Genomic DNA, 26,131 nt, shown 5'->3' with positions numbered 1-26,131 from the left:
ATTGTGCTGGTTATTGAGGATATAGTAGCCTTTTCCCTCTTGGAGTTTTCATCAGTTTATATTCTTGTGAGGGAAATATATGGTAGACAAAGAAAGACAGGTGTTTGATAGAAGTGCTCATTGTAAACATAAAACAGTGTAGCAGAGTAAGAATGGGTTAGGGGTGGCTATTTTAGGCGAGACGGTGGAGGAGCATCTTAATGGGAAGGTGATGTTGGACACGAGGCTTCCTGATATGAGGCACCGGGAAGGGCACACGGGGTCTGGTTTGGTGGGAGTCTTGAGTCAGTGTCGGGAAGTACAGAGCTGGATGGGGACAGTCGCTGGTGTGTAGATGATAAGTGATGACCTGGGTCCCTGGGCTCATTCTGATGACAGAGGTAAACAGGATGCAGCCTATGATAGGAAGTGTTCCTGTTGGCCTCTCATGGGAGGGTGGTCAGCAGAAACATCTTGAGATTGGCTTCATAAGCACATTATTGTGGAATATAGATTATCCACAGTTAACCTGAAATGACATGAAAGCACTCTCATCACATTCAAGCAGTTAACTTAGTTTTTAGTGCTTTTTGTGGATGTGATACATTTCTTCTTTTCTTTAACCTTTCTTTTCTTATTTTTCTTTTTTTCCCTTCCCCCCCTTTTTTTTTATTAAATGCATTTACTTGTGTAGCTGTGCTGGATCTTGAGTTGTGGCATATAGGGTCTAGTTCCCTGACCAGGGATCGAACCCAGGTCCCCTGCATTGGGAGCGCAGAGTCTTATAGCCACTGGACCAACAGAGAAGTCCCTCCATTCCTTTTCTTTTTATTTCCCTGTTCTTGTTCCTCTATAAAGTGAAGTACAATACTGCTGAAGCAGTTAACTCTAGTAACCTCTGCTGGTGGGTAACTCACCCCTCCTAGCTTGCAGTGAAGGTTGTGTAGTCTGGTTTTATGTTTTCCCCTCAGGGCTTTATGATACATAATTGTTTTGCTTTTCTCCACTAGACCTCCTCCAAGTCAGCACTGACCTGAGAACTGATGTCTTTTTCAGGAAAAGCTGTTCAATGAAAGTGCTCCATAGTGCTAGCCCTAACACTTTCGAAGAGATAAGTTGGTTAATGCCAAATAAATTTTAACTGATGAGAAGGAAGACAAGGAACTTAAGAAAGAGGAGGGCTCTGAGGAGCCCCATGTATACTTTGGGCTGTGTAGTACCCATTCCATTCCTTGTCCCAAGTGAAGCATACAGAATACTCCAGAAAAACCCAAGTCGGTTCTTCCTTTTGTCATTCAGTCTTTCCTCTTATCCCTTCCTGTGCATGATTCTGAAGCAGATAATAAGGTGAGTTGTAAGTGGCCCCTGGTTTTAATAATTTCACTAAAATTTATATCCTAAATAACTGTATATCCTATACATAAATATCCTTTATTTATATCCTGTATAACTGCTGAGGAGTGTCTGAGACAAGAGGGACCACTTTTAGCTGCTACCCTGCTTCTGAACTCTCTTTTAACAAAGATCATATTTGGACTCACTGTAATTATTTATGTGTATGTCTTATCTTCCCTGTAAGACTAAACTTCCAGATTTAGGGATGGTCTCTGTCCTTCTCTGGGTCTTCTACAAGGCCTGCTACAATGCTTTACTCATAGTTCTTGCTCAAGAGAAGTATGCAGAGTACGGGAATGAATGAAGTATACTAGAACCAGGAACTGGAGCTGCACTACTCCACTTAGTTCCATGGTGTAGGTAGTATGACTGCCCAGTATACTATTGACACCTGGTGTGTCCTTTTCATCTTTCTCCTCTGTAAAATGAGGGAGGGCATGATGTGTCCCTCCCTTGGCACTGAAAACTTGTTCTTAGGATCGAATTACAGAATGTGCATGAGAATTCTTCACAGTGGGTAGATAGAAGCTCATGCCCCCATAGCACTCAGTGGTGAGTCAGGTTATCTGGTCGGTGGTTTGTAGGAGCATACCACTGTCTTCAAGGAATAGGAATTCCTAAGTGGATAAGGGCTGTTTGGAATTGGCTGTAGATGTAGAAGAGAAGGGAGTAGAGAGGATAGAAGCCGCATCTTTTTCCTGAGCATCCATCTCTCTACTCTGACTGCAGCATGGTACCTGGGGTCTGGAGCCTCATTCTTGAGGCTGTGAGGTGTCTCTCTCTGTTGACAGAAGAGCAAGTCCAGTAGAAATCTCACTACCCCTACCAGAGGATTATGAGCACTTGGAGGGACAGGAACCACAGTTAGTGGACATCTGATAAATACCTAGGAACCAAATGATTGGCTTATGGGTCCTGAATTTTGTTCAGTTTTCATCAGCTGTCCTAAAGTTTACTAAAATAGTGGTGAAATCTCTTTTCTGGAAGAATTTTTGCCAGTGTTTCCAAGTTGGTGTAGCATGTTGAGATATGTGTGAGATGCACTGGGAAAAGGTTTTAATTCAGCAATGGCAGAAGATTGTCCTAAGAGGAATACTTTCCTTTTTTTATTAACATTGTCATTATGTAATGCTATCCCGAGACATTCTTTCCTCACATTTCAGGAAAACTGAATGAGTCATAGTAAAAATAACCCACATTGTTCTAAAGAGCCATTTATGTTGTATCGGCTTGATAATTTAAAATTAGCTGCATTATCTAGGTTATTTCCTTTCAGATGAGCCAAGTCAGTGACATTCAGTAATGCTTTTAATTTCCTTTCATTGTTGAAAATGGGAACAATTTAGTTAATTCATACAGGTGTTTCAGTTTTCATTGGCAAAAGTTTTGCTTAAGTGTGAATTGATACTGGCAGCCTGCCTTCTGACTGTCTGCCTGAAGCCCCAAGGACTCTGTAAATGAAAAACGAAAAAAGACCTTTGGAAGTTACACATTATGTTCTATATATTTTCTCTTTCTGCTATTAATTTTAAAGCTATTTAATGATTACTTAACTGTGAACTTAAAAGTTTGCTAGCCATTTTTACAGATAAAAATGATACTTTTTTTTCTTTTAGGGTATACTTATTTCTTAATTTTAATTTTTTAAGATAGGCAATATAACTGCAAGATATCCATGATACTTCTGATAGTTTGTCCTCATGTTAGATGATGACATGTCTGTATTAAGCAGGGTAACACAGGATTTTGATTTTCTTTCTGGTTTGAATACTTGTCCCCTCAGGTGTTACTCATGCATTTAAATTTAACAGGTGTTCTGATCATGGGCGGAGAAGGCAATGGCACCCCACTCCAGTACTCTTGCCTGGAAAATCCCATGGACAGAGGAGCCTGGTAGGCTGCAGTCCGTGGGGTCGCTAAGAGTCAGACATGACTGAGCAACTTCACCTTCCCTTTTCACTTTCATGCATTGGAGAAGGAAATGGCAACCCACTCCAGTGTTGGAGAATCCCAGCGACGGGGGAGCCTGGTGGGCTGCCGTCTATGGGGTCGCACAGAGTCGGACACGACTGAAGCAACTTAGCGCTGATCATGGGCCTGGTAGCTATATCTGGGTGATAACTTGGTAGCTTTTAGAGAAGCAAGAGATGGGTATGCTTTGTTTCAGTTTGTGGGTAAATTGTTTTTAAACAAAGGCTTAAAAAATATTTTTTGACTGGAGTTGAACTAGGTTACTTGTATGTATCTTATTTCAAGAATAGACATAGTGGGATCTTACATGACTTCTCTTCTTACCATTATCTATTCTGGTAACTGCTGGACATCTTTCTTCACAGTTAACCATGGCTTAAACTTAATGCTTATTTGTCGGTTTATTTCTAGCCATGTTGGAGTAACTGGTACTGGATGTTTACACTTGTAAACAACCACAGATCTGGGGCAAAATATATGAAATAGCAGTGTATAAAAAGGATAATCTTTAATCCAATTTTCTGATGATGACCCATCTTCTGACAAAGCGTGGTCCACTGGAGAAGAGAATGGCAAACCACTTTAACATTCTTGCCGTCAGAACCCCATGAACAGTATGAAAAGGCAAAAAGATATAACACTGAAAGATGAACTCCCCAGGTCGGTAGGTGCCTAATATGCTACTGGAGAAGAGTGGAGAAATAGCTGTAGAAGGAATGAAGAGGTTGAGCCAAAGCAGAAACAGCCCAGTTTTGGATGGGTCTGGTGATGAAAGTAAAGTCTGATGCTGTAAAGAACAATCTTGCAAGGAACTTGGAATGTTGGGTCCATGAATCAAGGTAAATTGGAAGTGGTCAACGGGAGACGGCAAGAGTGAACATCGACATTTTAGGAATCAGTGAACTAAAATGGGCCAGAATGGGCAAATTTACTTCAGATGACCGTTATATCTACTACTGTGGGCAAGAGTCCCTTAGAAGAAATGGAGTAGCCCTCATTGTCAACAAAAGAATCCTAAATGCAGTACTTGAATGCAGTCTCAAAAGCAACAGAATGATCTTGGTTTGTTTCCAAGGCAAACCATTCAGTATGACAGTAATCCAGGTCTATCCCCCAACCTCTAATGTTGAGGAAGCTGAAGCTGAATGGTTCTATGAAGAACTACAAGACCTTCTAGAACTAACACCAAAAAAAGATGTCCTTTTCTTCATAGAGACTGGAATGCAAAAGTAGGAAGTCAAGAGATACCTGGAGTAACAGGCAAGTTTGGCCTTGGAGTACAGAAAGAAGCAGGGCAAAGGCTAACAGAATTTTGCCAAGAGAATGTGCTGGTCATAGCAAACACCCTCTTCCAACAAGGCAAGAGACGACTCTACACATGGACATCACCAGATGGTCAATACCAAAATCAGATTGATTATATTTTTTGCAGCTAAAGATGGAGAAGCTCTATACAGTCAGCAAAAACAAGACTGGGAGCAGACTATGGCTCAGATCGTGAACTTCTTATTGCAAAATTGCAAAATACAGACTTAAATTGAAGAAAAGTAGGGAAAACCACTAGGCCTTTCAGGTATAACCTAAATAAAATCCCTTACGATTATACAGTGGAAGTTAGAAATAGATTCAAGGGATTAGATCTGATCTAATGCCTGAAGAACTGTGGACAGAGGTTCATAACATTGTACAGGAGGCAATGATCGAAACCATCCCCAAGCAAAAGAAATGCAAAAAGGTAAAATGGTTGTCTGAGGAGGCCTTATAAACAGCTGAGAAAAGAAGAGACATGAAAGGCAAAGGAGAAAAGGAAAGATATACCCATCTGAATTCAGAGTTCCAAAGAATAGCAAGGAGAGATAAGAAAGCCTTCCAAACTGAACAATACAAACAAATAGGAAAACAATAGAAAGACTAGAGATCTCTTCAAGAAAATTAGAGATACCAAGGGAACATTTCATACAAAGATGGGCACAATAAAGGACAGAAATGGTATGGACCTAACAGAAGCAGAAGATATTAAGAAGAGGTGGCAAGAATACACAGAAGAACTATACAAAAAAGATGTTAATGACCCAGATAACCATGATGGTCACTCACCTAGAGCCAGACATCCTGGAGTGTGAAGTCAAGTGGACCTTAGGAAGCATCTCTATAAACAAAGCTAGTGGAGGTGATGGAATTCCAGTTGAGCTATTTCAAATCCTAAAAGATGATGCTGTGGAAGTGTTGCACTCATTTCAGTTCAATTCAGTCGCTCAGTCGTGTCTGACTCTTTGCAACCCCATGAATTGCAGCACGCCAGGCCTCTCTGTCCATCACCAACTCCCAGAGTCCACCCAAACCCATGTCCATTGAGTCAGTGATGCCATCCAACCATCTCATCCTCTGTCGTCCCCTTCTCCTCCTGCCCCCAACCCTACCCAGCATTAGGGTCTTTTCCAATGAGTCAACTCTTCGCATGAGGTGGCCAAAGTATTGGAGTTTCAGCTTCAACATCAGTCCTTCCAATGAACACCCAGGATTGATCTCCTTTAGGATGGATTGATTGGATCTCCTTGCAGTCCAAGGGACTCTCAAGAGTCTTCTCCAACACCACAGCTTTCTTCACCGTGCTCAGCTTTCTTCACCATCCAACTCTCACATCCATACATGACCACCGGAAAAACCATAGCCTTGACTAGACGGACTTTTGTTGGCAAAGTAATGTCTCTGCTTTTAAATATGCTATCTAGGTTGGCCATAACCTTCCTTCCAAGGAATAAGCGTCTTTTAATTTCTTGGCTGCAATCACCATTAGCAGTGATTTTGGAGCCCCAAAAATATGCTAGCAAATTTGGAAAACTCAGCAGTGGCCACAGGACTGGAAATGGTCAGTTTTCAGTCCAATGCTAAAGAAGGGCAATTGCAGTCAGTGTTCAAACTACTGCACAATCGCACTCATTTCACATTCTAGCAAGGTAATGCTCAAAATCCTTCAAGCTAGGCTTCAACAGTATCCCTGTGTGAACCGAGAACTTCCAGATGTACAAGCTGGATTTAGCAAAGGCAGAGGAACCAGAGATCAAATTACCAATGATCCATTGAATCATAGAAAAAGTTAGAGAATTCCAGAAAAAAATCTGTTGCTGCTTCATTGACTATGCTAAAGCCTTGACTGTGTGGATCCCAACAAACTGTGGAAGATTCTTCAAGAGATGGGAATACCAGACCACCTTACCTTCCTCCTGCGAAATCTGTATGCAGGTCAAGAAGCAACAGTACCAGACATGAAAAACGGACTGGTTCAAAATTGTGAAAGGAGTACGTCAAGGCTGTATATTGTCATTTAACTTATTGTTGTCATTTAACTTATATTGTCATTGTCACTTGCTCATTTAACTTATATGCAGAGTACATTAAGCGAAATGCCAGGTTGGATGAAGCACAAGCCAGAATCAAGATTGCAGGGAGAAATATCAATAACCTCAGATATGCAGATGACACCACCCTTACGGCAGAAAGTGAAGAGGAACTGAAGAGCCTCTTGTTGAAGTTAAAAGAGGAGAGTGAAAAAGCTGGCTTAAAACTCAACATTCAAAAAACTAAGGTCATGGCATCCGGTCCCATCACTTCATGGCAAGTAGATGTGGAAAGAATGAAAAGAGTGAACAACTTTGTTATCTTGGGCTCCAAAATCACTGCAGATTGTGATTTCAGCCATGAAATTAAAAGATGCTTTCTACTTCGAAGAAAAGCAATGACAAGCCGAGAAAGCATATTACAAAGTGAAGACATTACTTGCCTACAAAGGTCTGTATAGTCAAAGCTATGGTTTTTCCAGTAGTCATGTATGGATATGAGAGCTGGACCATAGGGAAGGCTGAGCGCTGAAGAATTGATGCTTTGGAACTGTGGTGTTGGAGAAGACTCTTGAGAGTCCCTTGGACTGCAAGGAAATCAAACCAGTCAATCCTAAAGGAAGTCAATCCTGAATATTCACTGGAGGGACTGATGCTGAAGCTGAAGCTTCAATACTTTGGCCACCTGATGCGAAGAACTGACTCAATGGAAGAGACCCTGATGCTGGGAAAGATTGAAGGCAGAAGGACAAGGGGACGACAAAGGACGAGATGGTTGGATGGCATCACCAACTCAGTGGACTTTAGTTTGAGCAAGCTCCGGGAGATGGTGAAAGACAGGAAAGCCTGGCGTACCGCAGTCCATGGGGTTGCAAAGAGTCGGACACGACTGAGTGACTGAAGAACAACAAAAAGGATAATTAGTCATGACCAAATAGTTTTTATCTCAGGAATGCAAAATTGGTTTAACATTTAAACAGTCATTGAAGTTCATCTTTTAATACAGTAAAGGAGAAACACTGAATGATTATCTCATTATATTTATTTATTTCAGCATTTGGAAAAATTCAATACTCTTTCATTATTAAAAAACTTAGTAAATTCTGAGTACAAGAGAATATCAATCTGATACAGGATTTCTATGAAAAATCTAGAGTTAAAATCATAATTGATGAAAAACAATTTTTTTCCTCTAAAGTCAGGAAAGTGGCACTTCTTTGAACCGAAAATCCCAGCTAGTAATGCAATAAGACATGAAAAAGATACAGAGTGAGTGCAGATTGGAAAGAAATATATAAAACTATCATTATGCATAGACAACACAATTCTTTACATGGGAAACTGTAGAGAATAGACATGAAAGCTACTAGAACTAATAAGTAACATCAGAGAATACAAGGTCAATATAAAAAAGTCAGTTATGTTTATATATACTAGCAGTAATAATTGGGAAAATAATTTTAAAACCACATACAATAGCATAAAATATCAAATATATAGTGATGAATTTGACTAAACTGTAAGACTTGTACACTAAAAATGACAAATATTGCTTTGAGAAATTCAAGAAATTTAAATAAATGGAGAGACTTACAATGTTCATGGATTGAAAGACTTAATATTGTTGAATTGACAATTCTTCCAGAATTATACAATAATAAATCCAATAGCAATCAAAATCCAAGTACTCCGCCCCCCTGCCTTTTATTTTTCTTAGAAATTGACAGGCTGATTATAAAATTTTTTGAAGTGCTTCTGTGATGGCCAAGTAAGTTCTTTGGAACCATTTGTCTGCAGATAAAAATTATAAGCTAAGGACAAAAAAAAAAAAATTACCTGATGACATTAGGATAAATGAATGACCCGTGAAGAGAAGCTAAGATGGTTAATATCACTAGTCATTGGGAAAATGCAAATTAAAACCACAACAATATACAACTGTCTACCATTTAAAAGGCGTGTTACCATGTGAGGTAGTTGAAATCCTCATGCATTGTAAATGTAATGTGACATAAAACGGCACCACCACTTTGGAACATAGTTTTTGGCACTTTCTATGCAGTTAATCATCAGTTCCACTTTCAGGTATTTATCTATGTGAAATGAAATGTATGGCTCCACAAAGATTTGCAGAAGTGTTCATAGCTGTTTAATTTGTAAGAGCTTAAAACTGGAAACAATGCAAATGTCCATCAACAAGTGAATGATAAACTGCAGTATATGAATTTTATAAATGTAATGATAAGTCTCAAGATTCACATGTGTTTATAGTATATTTTATAACTTGCATTTTAGTTATGCTTAGTCTTTGTGTATTAAATAATAAAAAATAAAGTCTAAAAACCATTCTGCACAACAGCAAGATCATTTAAATATTATTTGATGAACCATTTTAAGGAATAGACAGCACTGACATCATTGTGTGCATTTTACTTTTAAAGTGAATTTTACTGTTGTTTATTAGGCTGGTGAGAGGCAGAATCAGTAATGTGAAGAAAATATAATGTGAAGGAAAAACCTTACTTCAGTGGGTCTTCCAGTCCCTAGATAGGAGAAATACAAGGGGATTATAGTTAAGATGGTAATACATTTGATATGGAGGAGTCTTATCAAACTCATGGTTTTGTGCTTCTGCTTTTGGCCGTCATTGAAGCTAAAAGTGTTAGGCCATCTGACATTATGAATTAACGTGGTGTTAAAGGATGAAAAATTCAGTTCAAAAATAATTTGTATGGTTGAAATATGTCTGCTTTTCATGACCGTGTGAAAGGTGCATCTGGCAGTGCTGATGAAATAGCATCTCCAGAATGCAGGAGATCTTTCTTTTTTGAGGCAACTGAATGACCACCAGCTAGAACTCTCTGGTGTCTGCTTTGTATATGAAAATTTGCAGAGTGGAGAAAAGAGCTTTGAGAACATTGTGATAGCAGGAGATCCAAAATCTCAGGATTTGCCAAGCATGCTGCTAGATACTGTGGAAGAAATAAAGGTACAAAACATAAGACTTGCCTTCATGGAATTTTTAATTTAGCCAAGATCCAATAAACTTATGAAAATGTAATTAACAATACCAGGCAATTTAAATTACATTGATAGCACAGATAAATCCCTAACTGCTTAGAAAAGAAGAAAATATTTGGAACAGGGCAGTCAAAGAAGGCTTTGTTACCTCAGGGAGCATTAGAGGGGCCTTGAAAGACCGAAGGGATCTAGATGGAGTGATAATGTGAGCAAAGCCATGTGGCTTTGTTGGGAGGTTGGTTTAGAGCAGTAGTAGGACTTGGGGGGAAAAATAGCTTTGATTTTTTAAATGGTCTACAAAGCAAGGACAGAGTGTTTGGACCACTGTTCTATGTCTACTGGGAGTAATTTATAGACTACATTGGGAATTTAAGCTTACTGTCATTTGGTACTGATTTTAACAAATGAATGCTCTTTTAAATTGCTCATTAAGATGGGGGAATAATTCTGCTTTTTATAGTGTTTCTTTGATCCGTGCTTTTATAAGGTCAGCCTGACCTGGGTGGGCATCATTTGATTTGGCCTTAGTATAGCCAAGCAAGTTACACATTCACAGGAGAGCTCTGAGTTGCTTTGATTTATATGTGGAAAAAGTAGCTATCTGAAGGCTCCCTCATATTTAAAGGAACAGACTGGCTGTCTGTCCTGTAAAGGGTCCTAGTGACCTCTAGAAGAAGAATGTTTGAAATGTTCAGTGATAAGAATGAAAGGAAATTGTTTTTAATAGAAACAACACTCCAGGTCCTCTTTGATGGTGTTACAGAATTTTCTTTGCTACTTTTCTGGGAGTGAGGGCAGAGTTACATATGGTGGGAAATTGTGAGCTAAATAAAATCATGCCTGACTACAGAATGTGTCATAGTATTAAATTTTACTTTTTAGTGTGAGGTAAAGTGATATTCATTGACTTTCATTTCAGGTAATGGCATTTCCTCAGATGGTAGATGATTACAGCTCCTTTTTATAATCGGAGCCCAAGCATCCGCTCAGGTGGCATATCTCAGTGAGAAACTCCTGCTGAGATATGCAGAGCTGTCTCCGGTTTGTTCTCAAGGTATCTTGTTACACTCCTTATCAACAGTTGCTGAAGTGGATTGATTCTTTAACTCGTAAAACATTCTAACTATAAATAAAAGTTTATTTCAATTTTTACAGCAACAATAGAGATATTAAAGTGTATATGAAAAGTTATACACTTTTAAAAGCCTACTGACTCAATGAATCACCTTTTGGAGGTTTTGGTCAATGAGATGTGAGCAGTGAGAGAACTTTTTAAGAGACACACAGATGTTACCATTCACTTTTCAGGGGGTTTCTGACCTCTGCCCTGGTGTGTGAAAGTGGTGGAAATTCCATCTTACATACAAGTTTGTTTGCAAATGGCAGTGTTCTGTAGCATTGTCCTGATTCTCAAATTGCTTCCAGTTGAACACACCAAATTTCTTAAGTGTCTCATTTTTACTGTATTTTTAGATAGTATGCAATTTAGTGAGCCAGTATTTCATCAAATTGCTTTAGTTAATAGATTCCAGGTAAAAATAAATGAACTTGTAAAAGACAGCACTTGCAACTGCATGATTCCATTTGTATGAGGTACCTCATAGTAGTGAAATTCATAGAAACAGCAAGTAGTATGGTGGTTGCACCTGGGTGGGTGAGGACAATGGGGAAATGTTTAATGGGTATAGAGTTGCAGTTGCAAGATGAGAAGAGATCTAGAGATTAGTTGTACAACTAGGTGGATATATATAATTAAACTGTACACTTAAAGATGGTCAAGAAGGTACATTTTATGTTACATATACCTTAACTACCATTAAAAATATTAAAGAGCTTCTTGATAAAGATGAAAGAGGAGAGTGAAAAAGCTGGCTTAAAACTCAACATTCAAAAAGCTAAGATCACAGCATCTGGTCCCATCACTTCATGGCAAACAGATGGGGAAACAATGGAAACAGTGGCAGACTTTATTTTCTTAGGCTCCAAAATCACTACAGATGGTGACTGTTGCCATAAAATTAAAAGACGCTCCTTGGAAGAAAAGCAGTGACAAACCTAGACAACATATTAAAAAGCAAAGACATTATTTGCCTACAAAGGTCTGTATAGTCAAAGCTATGATTTTTCCAGTAATCATATATGGATGTGAGAGTTGGATCATAAGGAAGGCTGAGCACTGAAGAATTGATGCTTTTGAACTGTGGTGTTGGTGAAGACCCTTGAGAATCCCTTGGACTGCAAGGAGATCAAACCAGCCAATCCTAAGGAAATCAACTCTGAATGTTTATTGGAAGGACTAATTCTGAAACTCCATACTTCGGCCACCTGATGTGAAGAGCTAACTCATTTGAAAAGACCCTGATGCTGGGAAACATTGAAGGCAGGAGGAGAAGGGGACAATAGAGGTTGAAATGGTTGGATGCCATCACCGATTCAATGGACATAAGTTTAAGCAAACTCGGGGTGGTAAAGGACAGGGAAACCCAGTGTGCTGCTGTCCATAGGGTCGCAGAGTCAGACACGACTGACTACTGAGTGACTGAACAACAACAACAGAACATTATTAAGAGAAATTAATAAGGACCTAAATAAATGGAGGGATATACAGTATTCATGGGATATACAGTATTCATATACAGTACTCAATATTGAAATTTCAGGTCTTCTCAAATTAACCTCCATTATCAATGCAATCCCTAACAGAATCCCAGTGGCTTGATTTTTGTTGTTATTGTTTCCTTTGTTGCTGCTGCTGCTGTTCTTTTGATTTTGTGGAACTAAGCTGACTTTAAAATTCACATGGAAATGCAAAGGGATAAGAATAGCTAAGGGAGTCATGAAGAACAGAATTGGAGTACTTAGGTTGATAGATACCAAGACTTATTATAAAACTGTATCAATTAAGACAGCTTAGCATGTAGTGGTTCTTGGACTGGCAGCATCAGCATCACCTGGGAGCTTGTTAGAAATGGAATTTCTCTGGCTTCACTTCACACCCTATTGAAGCTGAGTCCTGGGGTTGGGACCAAGGAGTCTGTGTTTTAACAATCTCTCTAGATTATTCTTGTGCACTTTAAAGTTTGAAAAACACTGAATTAAGACATTTTGACACGAGGAAATAAAAACTATCCAGTGGAACAGAGAGTCCAAAAACAGAGCTATACATACGTGGTTCATCTGACTTATGTCAAAGTTGGCACTGCAGTGCAGTGGGGAAGGGGTAGGCTTTTTGATAAATGGTACTAGATGATTTATATTTATATGGAAGCAGTCTATCTTAACCCCTATATCATACTAAATATACAAAAATCAATTCCAGATTGAATATGTAGAAGTGAAAAGCAGAATGGTAAAGTTTTTAAGAGGAAACTATAGGAGAACATCTTTGAGACTTTAGGACAGTCAAAAACAACAATAAAGCTCTAACCATAAAACAAAAATAAACTAGATTATTATTAATATTAAGCACTTTTAAAAAATTAAAAGATGCCATTAATATTTGTAAGGCACTTGGACCAGTGCCTTGCCAACACAAGTGTGTGTTGTGTATTTGTCAAATAAGAATAGTAATCTGTCACCCTCCTCCAACAAAAAGACAGAGGGCTTATGTCCAAAAAATAAGAATATTTAACAAATTATCAAGAAAAATTTTGACAACCCAGTAGAAAACAACAGGCAAAGGACTTCAGTAGGAACTTACAAGAGAGGCAACTAAAATGATCATTAACATGTTAAAAGGTGCTCAACTTTATTAATCATTAGAGAAATGTGAATTTGTTACAGACATACAAGTTAACCATATGGAATACTACTAAATATTCACCAGAATGGCTAAAATGCAAAAAAACAGACAGCGTTGAATGTTGCAAGGTTGTGAAGCAGCAAGGACTCTGTTTCTAATAAGAGTGTAAAGTAGAAAACCTGTCTGAGAATTGTGGAGTATTCATGAAAACTCAATACTCTGACCTAGCAGTTTCACTCCTAAGTATTAATGCATGTCTAACAGAAATATGTGTTGAGCTAAAGAACCTGTTTTAGAATGTTCATGATGGCACATTCTGATAGCACATTAGAATATTCGTTGGACATCTGGTAGTTCCGATTGGAAACTACCTAAATGCCCATTAGCAGTATAATGGTTACACAGATTGTATATTGCAGTGAAATATTATTCAGTAATAAAATGAACATTCTGCAGCTATACAGAGCATTAAAGCATGTATCTCCTGTTTAATTTTCTTTTTGTGTATACCATATTCTGATTGATTCTTACCTTGTGGGCAGTAGTGTTTTGTAAGATATATTAAACAAAGCCTATCTGCAATTACATCCTTTAGAAAGACTTTCCCAAGTCAGACATCTCCCAGCCAAACAAATGTAAGATAAATGCATTCTTCAGTGATATCATTATCCAGCCAGTTCTTTCTTTAAAGCTTTTCAAGTGTCTGTTTTTCAGATTGCATTTTACTTTCAGTGTTTAGTGAGAATGTTTTGCTTGACCTTCACATTAAAGTCTCAGGCAAACTCTTGTTCTCATGCCAGCATAGAAAACAGTCTGAGTTGGTAGTTTTCCTGAGGCAAATATCCCCCCACCCCCTACCCCTGCTTTGGTGTGCAAATTTTTTAAAGCTGGGATTTAACTGATAAGCCTACCGCCTGCACTGGTCCGCCCTTGATGTTATTAGTAGAGTGTGGCCAAGAGCTGGGAGTTTTCCTCGACCTTCTTAGGGTCCCAGGCTGGGTCTGAAAATTAAACTGACAAAGATTAGCAGGAAAAAAGCACACACATTTACTTAATACAGGTTTTGTGTGACATGGGAGCCTTCATAAGGTTATAAAGACCTGAAGAAACAGTTCAGTTTGAATATTTTATGCCTGGTGGCTCTGAAGGTAAAGAATCTGCCTGCAATGTCGGAGACCTGGGTTTGATCCCTAGGTCGGGAAGATCCCCTGGAGGAGGGCATGGCAACCCACTCTAGTATTCTGTCCTGTAGAATACCCATGGACAGAGGAGCCTGGTAGGCTACAGTCCATGGGGTCGCAGAGAGTTGGACACGACTGAGCTACTGAGCACCTGCTGGGTTTGACGAAGTGTGGGCAGTTATGGAGGAATATGATAGGGTAAAGGTAAGGACTGTAAACTGGGGGAGACTTAGGAAGGCTTGTTCGGATTCTCAGGATCCCTTTGCCTTCAGAAATAAGGATGCTCCTTTCCTCTTGGTATGAGGGGGTGGGCACCTCTCACATGAGAGTTTTATGACCTATTTCAGAGATGAAGGTCACAGTGATCTTCCTGCTTCTGCTGTTTCCTCTGGGTCCTTCAGCTGAAAATGCTCAATATGCCTAGGTGCCCTATTTTGGGAGTAGCCAATGGTTAGGGTCATCACCTGTGCCCACTCTGGATGATGCCTTTCTTCTGAGGGTGAGAGAAAGCTTTGTAGGAGGAGAAGTCCCAGTGGTAGGGGGGATGTGTTTTTCAGCAGGTACTCTCAGAGGCTTGTTCTGCTACTGCTAAGTCGCTTCAGTTGTGTCCGACTCTGTGCGACCCCATAGACGGCAGCCCACCAGGCTCCGCCGTCCCTGGGATTCTCCAGGCAAGAATACTGGAGTGGGTTGCCATTTCCTTCTCCAGTGCATGAAAGGGAAAAGTGAAAGTGAAGTCGCTCAGTCGTGTCTGACTCTTAGCGACCCCATGGACTGTAGCCTACCAGGCTCCTCCATCCATGGGATTTTCCAGGCAAGAGTACTGGAGTGGGGTGCCATTGCCTTCTCCGCAGAGGCTTGTTAAGCATCACCTATTCATGCTTATCATTCATAATCCTCACAAGTTTGTGAGAGATGGGAATTACTGTTCCTATTTTAGAGAGATGAAAATTGAGATCCTGAAAGGTCAGGTGACTTCCCAGCTAATTACCTCCCTGGGATTCTGATCAAGCTCTGGCTGATGTGAGATGGATGATCCGCCCTGTTTTATAGCCCTGTTTTACGGAGTCTTTTCCTAGGTGCTCTTCCGTCCTGTCAAGGTTACAGAGACAGTCCCTTTAATAAAATGAAGAGAAAAAAGGCCACCCACTGTAGGTAGGAGAATCACTATGCAGATTTACTTAATGAAAAAGGTTTCATTCTTTGTTTTGAACTTAGTTATATTAATAGAAGAATAAGATTATCCAATAGTCATTGCATTAGAATGTAAATTCTCTGAGGGCAGGGACCTTGTTTGTCTTGCTCACTGCTTTGTCCCTGGGGCCTTGTGCACATTGCCTTGTGCAGAGTTAAGTGCTTAAGTGAATTAATGAATGAACACACTTCAGTAATAATGAATTCTTCTGATTCTCTTTCTTCCTTATTTGTATATTCTTTGTTTACTCCTTCTACTTCCCTTTAATATAGCAGTTTCCTAAAGTTTTTTTTTTTTTTTCACTGAATGCTCTACTTACATTGTTCTACCAGTGTTTCCTGTTTACCGTCATCCACTTCCTTGGAGAAAGTGTTGAGAAAACAATACAAACATGTTCTGCGGCCAAAAAAGGTGACATATTGCTATTTGCGACAACATGGATGGATCTAGAGGGTGGTATAAGTCAGACAAGAAGGACTACTTGACCTCACTTATATGGTGACCCTAAAAAACAAAGCGCAGACAAACAAAACAGACTCATAGGTTCAGAGAAGAAACAGGTGACTGCCAGAAAGTGAGGTGGGGTGGGCAAAATAGGTAAAGGAGATTAACAGTTACAAACCTCCAGCTATATAATAAATAAGTCATGGGGGCTTTGTATGGGGAAAGATGGTTACTGGACTTATTGGGGTGATCCGTTTATAATGTATGTAAATGTCAAATCATCATGTAGTACTCGTGAAACTGAAAAAATATTGTATCAACTGTATTTCAGTTACAAAGTGAAAATGGTTGCAGCTTATGCCAAAAAAAAAAGATGTTTTTGGGGATCAAGAGACCCCCCCCAAAGTATTAGAATTAGCTTTTGCCACTAATGAAGATGTAACATTGAGCACGTAACCTAATCTATTGTTCTCTTTTTTATAATAAGAAAGTAGGCCTAGATTTGGAGTTGAAAATTCCAGTACCCATAGGGGCCAGTCAAATAATAGAAATGATGAAAGTGAGCTGGCCATTCATGGTACAGTAAAGAGTTGGAGAGACTGTGATAGAGTTTATACTCCATTGAAGGACTTCTTGCTGACTTTTAATGAGAATTTGGAGTTATTAGTGCCTTTAACCAAAAAAAAATACTTGTGTTGCTTCCCTGGTGGCTCGGTAAGGAATCTCCCTGCCAATGCAGGAGACAAGAGTTCATTTCCTACATCAGGAAGATACCCTGGAGAAGGAAATGGCAGCCTACTCCAGTATTCTTGCCTGGAGAGTTCCATGGATAGAGGAGCCTGGCGGGCTACACTCTATGGGGTCGCAATAGAATTGGACACTATTTAGCGACTAAACAACACTCGTATTAGCTTAGCCTCGTAATTCTTCAATTTGACTATGTCTTAGAATTATTTGGAGAGTGTTTTAAAAAACACTGATGCTCAGATCCTGCTCTCAGAGGTCTAATTTACCTTTTAAAATAAAACCTAGCTGTGCATTACCTTTTAATGCACAGCTAGGTTTTGAATGATTCATTGGACTCTAGTTAACTAGGATGTTTTTTTATATATGACTTTTATAAATAAGTAGATAAGGATATAGTCATCTGTCAGACAAGTACGCCTTTTGCCTTTCTTGGAAGCAACCCTCACTGTAATTTACTGTTGTGAATGATCACTCAGGGTCACTGTTGGTTTCCATGTCATCAGCAAAGAACTTAAATTGTGTTCATTATACTGTGCAGTCCCTACTGTATCAGAATACATTTTTCCCCTGTTCTTGTGCACCCAGAGCTCACTCACCCTCACCCCCCTGCATCTGTGGTCAGATTCAGTGGTTTCTGCTGCACTCTCTGAACTGATGGTGGTCACAGCTTTCTCTGGGTCTAGGTTTCAGTGTGTGCATATTCATGATTTTCTTATAAGCCAGTTTTTCTTAAGATGTCCCTCTAGGATAACATTTAACTAAAATTAGAGACTCCCTACCCTAACCAGGACTAGAAAGCATTCTCAAAACTGTTAGGATGGTTTCCTTAAACTTTGATTTGCCTTTGCATCAGGAGATTAGGGTATTTTTTAAGTGAAAAGGTGCCAGATTTCTAATTATTTGTTTTCATTTGTGAGTTTGGATAATTTTTAAAAATTTATTTCAAATTTGAGAAGTATGGTCTTTAACATTTGTATAACTCACGAGATAAAAGAGATGTATTAATTAATGGTATGATTTATTCCAGTTACTGTTTCAGTTATCTGGAAATAATTCTGATTCATTCCTTAAGGAATCTTTTCAGTTGAACAGGTCAGCTCAGTTAAGTAATGATTCTGCTCAAGTGAACACATTCTTTTCCAAAAACATTTGAAAGCACACATCGTCTTTTATTTTCCCTGAGATGATTTTCAAATTGTCACTCAACTGTATCCTGATATATTAATTTTGTTATATTCAGAGTGGATTATCCAGTTTATACATTTCTTTCGTGGTCTTTCTTTTTCCCCTCCCCATCAGTGTTTACTTTCACAACCCAAGTTCTGGGCCATTCAGACGTCAGCTTTGATCCTCCGGACAAAACTTGAGAGAGGAAGCACCCGCCGAGTGGAACGAGCAATGAGGCAGACACAGGTAAGAATTAGTGTTGCAGTTCTTATTAGTTTTCCAGCTCTTTATTGTTATCAATAACCATACATGTTTGTTATGAGTATAAAATAATGAGATGGCTTTCATTTTACTCAAACACATTTTATTGTTTGAGAGTGTTGTTCTAGAATTTGCTTGACTCCAAAGCCGAACTGTGTACTAAGCTCTGTGACTCTGGTGTTTAACCTCTCTAAAGGAAAGCTGTTCCTCTGCTTAACACTTCTGACACCAAGTGTGTGGGTGTTTCCACACCAAGTATGTCTTCTCTTCCCTGTGGACATCAATTGGGTGTCCTACAGTTTAATTAAATTCTGGCACTACGTGGAGTTAGTACAAACCCCATACATGAAGGGCTCAGTCCCATAAGACTGCCTCCCTTTTCTGATTCTGATTTCAAGAGGGATACTTCAAACCGAATGGCTTTAAACTGGGAGTTTTCATGACCTCCTTCTTAGCTCAGGTTTGATCATTTGCTAGAATGGCTCACAAAACTCAGGGAGACACTTAGTTACTATTACTGATCTATTATAAAGGATATTATAAAGGATATAAATAAGCAGCTGAATGAAGAGGTTTTGGGGGCAAGGTCTGGAAGGGTCCTGAGCAGAGGAGCTTCTGTCTTTGTAGAGTTTAGGGTGCCCCACCCTCCCAGAACTTGGGTGCATTTACTACCCTGGAAGCTCTGTCTATTCATTCTATTAATTTTGAGAGTCTGATATTGAAATTCCAACTAAAAGTGGGTTGCTATTACCTTTTCCAGGGGATCTTTCTGACCCAAGGATCGAAGCTGGGTCTCCTGCGTTAGCAGGAAGGTTCTTTGCAGTCTGAGCCACCAGGGAAGCCCACTTTAGGTGGTGGTGGTTTAGTTGCTAAGTCGTGTCCGACTCTTGTGCCTCCATGGACTGTAGCCTGCCAGGCTCCTCTGTCCGTGGGATTCTCCAAGCAAGAATACTGGAGTGGGTTGCCATTTCCTTCTCCTTTCTTTTATCATGAGAGCACATCTTTTCCTTCTTTGCTTTAGTATGGTAAAAGCAATATATTGTATATAATCCAAATATGAGGCAAATTAATTGAAACCTCATACATTCAAAGTGAAAGAGAAAGTGTTAGTTGCTCAGTTCAGTTCAGTTCAGTCACTCAGTCGTGTCTGACTCTTTGCGACCCCATGAATCGCAGCACGCCAGGCCTCCCTGTCCATCACCAACTCCCAGAGTTTACCCAAACCCATGTCCATCGAGTCGGTGATGCCATCCAACCATCTCATGCTCTGTCGTCACCTTCTCCTCCTGCCCCCAATCCTTCCCAGCATCAGGGTCTTTTCCAATAAGTCAACTCTTCACATGAGGTGCCCAAAGTATTGGAGTTTCACTTTCAATATCAGTCCTTCCAATGAACACCCAGGACTAATCTCCTTTAGGATGGACTGGTTGGATCTCCTTGCAGCCCAAGGGACTCTCAAGAGTCTTCTCCAACACCACAGTTCAAAAGCATCAATTCTTCGGCGCTCAGCTTTCTTCACCATCCAACTCTCACATCCATACATGAACACTGGAAAAACCATAGCCTTGACTAGACAGACCTTTGTTGGCAAAATAATGTCTCTGCTTTTAAATATGCTGTCTAGGTTGGTCATAACCTTCCTTCCAAGGAGTAAGCGTCTTTTAATTTCATGGCTGCAATCACCATCAGCAGTGATTTTGGAGCCCTAAAAAATAAAGTCTGTCACTGTTTCCACTGTTTCCCCATCTATTTCCCATGAAGTGATGGGACCAGATGCCATGATCTTAGTTTTCTGAACGTTGAGCTTTAAGCCAACTTTTTCACTCTCCTCTTTCACCTTCATCAAGAGGCTCTTTAGTTCTTCTTCACTTTCTGCCATAAGTGTGGTGTCATCTGCATATCTGAGGTTAGTTGCTCAGTCATGTCCAGTTCTTTGCAACTCCATGGATCCCCACCAGACTCCTCTGTCCATGGGATTCTCCAGGCAGAAATACTGGAGTGGGTAGCCATTCCCTTCTCCAGGGGAGTCTTCCTGACAAAAGGCATTGAACCCAGGTCTCCTGCATTGCAGATAGATTCTTTACCATCTGAACCACCAGGGAAGCCCTACATACATACATCTAACTTTTGTTCAAACCAAAAAAAAACTTGTGTAAACCAGCTGTCATCCTTGTCTGGTAACATTCATATTAGTGTTAGATAAACTCAGTTCAGTTGTTGAGGATTAATGTTAAGTTACTTTATGTTCATTATTAAAATAGTTTCGCTGATGAAATTTAATTACCCAGTTATCTCTTAAATCAGTTAATTTAAATTTAAATCTGCCCCTGTCCAGGTGCTTGTGCCTCTGAAGATGATTGCATGGCAGGAATCTTTTCCTTCACCCTTGAATTTCTGGGAATTTGAGATTGTGGCAGTTTTCTGTCACTGGAGACTATTCATGCTGCAATTTGACTTTCTTAATGGTAGCAGATAATTGAGATTTCACAACTTTTGAATGAGTATTTTTAGAACATCTGTTCTTGATACTGTAGTTTGATGCTGCTGCTGCTGCTAAGTTGCTTCAGTCGTGTCCGACTCTGTGCAACCCCATAGACGGCAGGCCACCAGGCTCCCCCGTCCCTGGGATTCTCGAGGCAAGAATACTGGAGTGGGTTGCCATTTCCTTCTCCAATACATGAGAGTGAAAAGTGAAAGTGAAGTCACTCAGTTGTGTGCGACTCCTAGCAACCCCAGGGACTGCAGCCTACAAGGCTCCTCCGTCCATGGGATTCTCCAGGCAAGAGTACTGGAGTGGGTTGCCATTGCCTTCTCCAGATACTGTAGTTTAGCATTTACTAAATTATATTTTATTTGAAAATCTTTCCATCTTCACGGCTAGAATGTGAGCTTCTTGAAGGGTCCGATTCTGTGTTTTACTTATTTTATATACTCAGAATAGGCACTTGGTGGATGTTTGTTGAATGCCGAATGTTGTATTTATTTATACCCTGCTTTTTACCAATAGAATATATAAAGTACGCATCTCTCTGTCATCATTCAGCTCCTTCCTCATCCCACTATGCCGCTAAACCATGTGTGAGCCAAAAAAAAGAAAAATCCATTTTGAATTACCTACTCATCAACAGGAATAATTAAGAGTTAGCTGAATTGAAGGTTATATTCTTATCTGGCACTTTAGCAGTCTGAGAGTTGTAGAGCCCGGCCTTCCTAGTATCATTGCAGTCCAGATCTTCAGCCCAGGGCCAAAGCTAACAGGAACAGAGCAGCTGTTGTGATCACAGTGAGGGTAAGGTCGTGGTCTTGGCGGGTAGTAATTCACGGTTTGGTTGGTTGTATTTTTTTAAGGGAAAAAGAGATAAAGGAATGTCAGGGTTTTTTTTATAGGGTTTCCTAAAAAATGATAAACTGCAACTGCCCTCTGAAGTGATTAGAAGTGATAAGAGACTGGAGTCCATGAGTTAACTACTCGATTAAGTGGAAATATGTTCACTAGTCTATTGGAGTTTGAGTAGAATTTGTATCCTCTGTAGTATAAGCTGGTCATTTGTGCTACATTCCAGTCTTCACTCCCATGTTTTAGTGTCAGAATGTGCTTGTTCTATATTATGTTTTCACATATCTTCTTCATGAAAGTACATCCACATGTATTATGCTTGGCAGGCTCAGTATTGACCTTGGTACGTGACTGTTTGTGTGGATGGAAAATATATGGCTGCCATTATGGAGCCACTGACTGAGGATGGGAGGTGGGGTGGGGATGTGATCTAGTAGTTCAAGCTGACGTTGGTCATGTTTGGTTTGCCCAACGAGGGGGTGTGGCTTCAAAATTTGAGAAATTGCGTTCAATTTTTATACTTATTTTGAATATCCTTTTCCTAAATGCACGGTGCTTATAGAGGACAGATTGAAGCTCAGAGCTTTTCAAGACTCTTTATACTTTTACTTCAGTACAATTTAAGAACAGGTCTTGGTCAGGAAACTTAAGGGACAAAAACCCGATTCAAACTCACTATGAAAAGGGATATTTGTTGGCTGTTATAGCTGGGAAGTCTAGAGGTATTCCAGTCCCAGAGATAGTTGGATTCAGGGCTCAAACAGATCATCGGGTCTTTCTCTCTTTTTCCATTTCTCTGCTTTTCTCTCCCTGCTTCGGTATCAGAATGTCTTGTCAGAAAAGCACCAGATTTTGTTGTCTGTAGCCCTCACAGTCTAGGAGGAAGAGAGATCACGTACTGTGGCCAAGGCTGAGCCCCCTAACTTGTGCTTCACTTCCCTTACCTGGAGAATGGAGAGAGCCATCATTCAGATACCAAGGCGTTAAATGACTTCATTTAATGCTTGAAATAGTACCTGGCACATAGAAAACCCTCAGTGAATGTTGACTGTTACTATTATCCTCACTTTAAAGAGGGGAAGTCTAGGTACAAGAAAAAAAAGCTGCCCAGTCCTTCATAGCTCACTGAAAGCAATCATTACTACCTGGAAGATCTAAAAACATTGGGATAATGACAGTGCTTCATGTTTAGTGTGCTGTGTCCTGCCATTGAGCTTTTCAGATATCTGAGATAAGAAATGTTGTCTTCCATTCTAGCTCTGTACTTCACCTGAGTTAATAACCACACATAACGTTTGAAAGTTATTGAAAAACATACTGGAACTTGCTCCTGTGACTGTGGCTGTGCTTTAATTTTATTGGAATCATTGTAGTTACTATTCTTTGTTCAGAACTGTGTATAGTTACTGCCATTTACTGATCACTCAGATGCCAGGTGCTAGATAATCCTAGGAAGTAGGTGCTACTTATATTTTTATTGATGAAGATAGTAAAGCACAGAAAATTTAAGTGACTTACCCAAGATCTAATAGCTGGACTGGAATTCAAACCAGGTCTGCCTTGGGTTTCAAAGTCCATGCTTTGATTGACCATGTTGCACCCATCTGTGAAAGACTTGGCATCATCTGGAGGAAGGGAGTTGAACCAGCTTAGACAGGAAGAAGTGAACAGAGGCTTTTGTGAGCAAGGCTTGGTGGCAGAACTCAGCATCTCAGGGCCTACAATTTAGGTGAGAGGAGGGGAACGTGGAGTGCCCATAATATCAGGATGCGGTCCTATGTGGGAAAAGAATGCGCATGTGGATGACTGAAACAGGCTTCTGCTAAGGCCAAGAGAGGGTGCTGCCCAGAGGGAGGCTGGTGGATCGAACCAGGATATGAGTTTTGTAATACTAGATTAATAAAAAATAGGTGACAGTTGGTTCATAGATAAGTGAGGTAAAAGAAGGGAGAAGCGATAAAATAAATTATTGTTAAAAAATAATAATAATAAATTATTGTTGATAGTAAAATTTTTTTTTAATCTAGAAAGTTACAGAACAATGAAAACTCAAGAATAGCAGAGGAACTTACTAGTGGGGTGAATAATGTACACCACACGTCTAAAGGCACTAAATGCTCACTTCAGTCAGATTCCAGCTGGGGCACTCAAGATTCTTTGACAGAATCAGATTGTTTTGGTTGGACTGACACGTTGGTTCTGGGACAGCACCCTGTGTACATCTTAAGGGCCTTGTGCAACATTTCCCGAACTTGCCTGAGCATATGAACCACTTGCAAGGTGCTTGTTAAAATAAAGCTCTGTAGCCCAGCCCACAGAAATTGAGGGTCCTGTGAGGGTGGTGATTATGGTCGCCTTTGGAAGAGCTTGCTCCTGGCTGAGACCGGCTGTTAATCTTTAGTAGCTCCAGATGTTTTCCTGTCTCATACCCAGGTCCATACAGAACATAGACTAAAGGGGCATTTATCAAGGCCTGGAGGCCAGCGTTGTGGTTTAACAGGGAACTGAGTCCCAGAAGGAACCTTAGAGGTGTGTGTTACTGAGGGCCACAGACTGGAGCCAGATTGAGCTCACTGAGGAACAGGCACTCTGCGTCTGACTGAGACTGCTCAGGAAAGCAGGTGTAACTATTATTAGATGTGACTACTTTAACTTTCTTAGAAAGGATGATAGTAGAAATTTAAAACATTCACTTAGATTTTAATAATGAATATTCTTTGCACTCTTACCCTACTTTCAGACTACAAATAGACTGACTTTTCTCACTGGACTTTTAAGACAAGATAGTGAAGGAGAACTTCCAAGAAGGTCTCCCGGAGAAGTTTTGGGAGAAAGTTGGAAGTGGGCAGGGCCTGGGAAAGGCACGTGAGATGGTGCATCTCCCAGTTCTCAGAGGGCAATTGTGGAGCCCTGAGGCTCCTTAAGACCTTTCAGAGAATCCGCAGGTCACAAATGTCTTCACAGCAACACTGATGTGTAGTTGCTAAGTCGTGCCTGACTCTTCTGTGACCCCATGGCCTGTAGCCCACCAAGCTCCTCTGTCCATGTGAATTCTCCAGGTAAAAATACTGGAGTAGGTTGTCATTTCCTTCTCCAGGGGATTTCCCTCACACAGGGATCGAACCCATGTCTCCTGTTTGGCAAACAGATTCTTTACCACCAGACCGCCTGGGAAGCCCCTTTGCAACAATACTGACATACAGTTTTACCTTGTAACTGTGTTGATACTGAACCAGCAGAAGCAATGGAGGGTCAAACTGTTGGCCCCTTCACCAGAATCATGGTCGGGACTCCACACTGTGCTCACAGTCAGCCTGTACTTCATAGCCATGCATTTGCAGCTTAAAAAAAAAAGGGCAGTTTTGTTTATGATTGTCTTTGATAAAGCAGTCAATATTATTTTATTAAATCTTTATCCTTGACAGTTTGCTTTTAAATATTTTATATGGTGAACTGGGAGGTACTTGCAAAACACTTGTGTTGTGTGAAGTGCAGTGGTTATTCCAAGAAAACCTGAGCAAACTGCTCTTCCCGTTGTTGTTCAGTCACTAAGTCCTGTCCAGCTCTGCAACCCCATGAACTGCAGAGCACCAGGCCTTCCCTGTCCTTCACTATCTCCTGGAGTTTGCTCAAACTCATGTCCATTGAGTATCCAATCATCTCATCCTCTGTCTTCCCCTTATCCTCCCGCCTTCAGTCTTTCCCAGCATCAGGGTCTTTTCCAGTGCGTCTGCTCTTTGCATCAGGTGGCCAGAGTATTGGAGATTCAGCTTCAGCCTCAGTCCTTTCAGTGAAGAGTTAGGATTGATTGCCTTTAGGATTGACTGGTTTGATCTCCTTGCTATCCAGGGAACTCTCAAGAGTCTTCTCCAGCACCACAGTCTGAAAGCATCAATTCTTCATTGCTTAGCCTTGTGGGCCAACTCTCACATCTGTACATAACTCCTTGAAAAACCATAGCTTTGACTATATGGACCTTTGTCGGCAAAGTAATGTCTCTGCTTTTGAATATGCCGTCTAGGTTTGTTATTGCTTTTCTTCCAAGGAGCAGCATCTTTTAATTTTATGGCTGCAGTCACTGTCCGAAGTGATTTTGGAGTCCAAGAAACTCAAATCTGTCACTATTTCCATTGTTTCCCTGTCTATTTGCCATGAAGTGATGGGACCGGATGCTGTGATCTTATTTTTTGAATGTTGAGTTTTAAGCCAGCTTTTTCACTCTCCTCTTTCACTTCATCAAGAGGCTCTTTAGTTCCTCTTAGCTTTCTGCCATAAGGGTGGTGTCATCTGCATATCTGAGGTTATTGATATTTCTCCAGGTGATATTGATTCCAGCTTGTGCTTCATCCAGCT

The 26,131-nt window shown here is 40.2% G+C and overlaps 1 protein-coding gene across 4 annotated transcripts in view; it reads left to right on the top strand.

Annotated features, from left to right (window-relative positions):
* TTC27 (tetratricopeptide repeat domain 27) overlaps positions 1-26,131 on the top strand; it is a 159,967-nt gene that overhangs the window by 43,182 nt on the left and 90,654 nt on the right. For all 4 annotated transcript variants that reach the window (XR_014082145.1, XR_014082146.1, XM_081590270.1 and 1 more), the window contains exon 10: positions 18,313-18,426. Coding sequence is in view for 2 of the 4 variants with exons in the window: in XM_081590270.1 (XP_081446396.1) it covers positions 18,313-18,426 (114 nt within the window). In the remaining 2 variants the exon portion in view is untranslated. The remainder of the gene's footprint in view (positions 1-18,312; positions 18,427-26,131) is intronic.

Source organism: Giraffa tippelskirchi, chromosome 4 (assembly GCF_054371585.1).
Source record: "Giraffa tippelskirchi isolate mGirTip1 chromosome 4, T2T-mGirTip1v1.2.pri, whole genome shotgun sequence".
In the NCBI taxonomy this organism is placed as follows: Eukaryota; Metazoa; Chordata; class Mammalia; order Artiodactyla; family Giraffidae; genus Giraffa; species Giraffa tippelskirchi.
The sequence above is the reverse complement of the archived record's forward strand: the minus strand, read 5'-3'. Positions and strand labels throughout refer to the sequence as shown.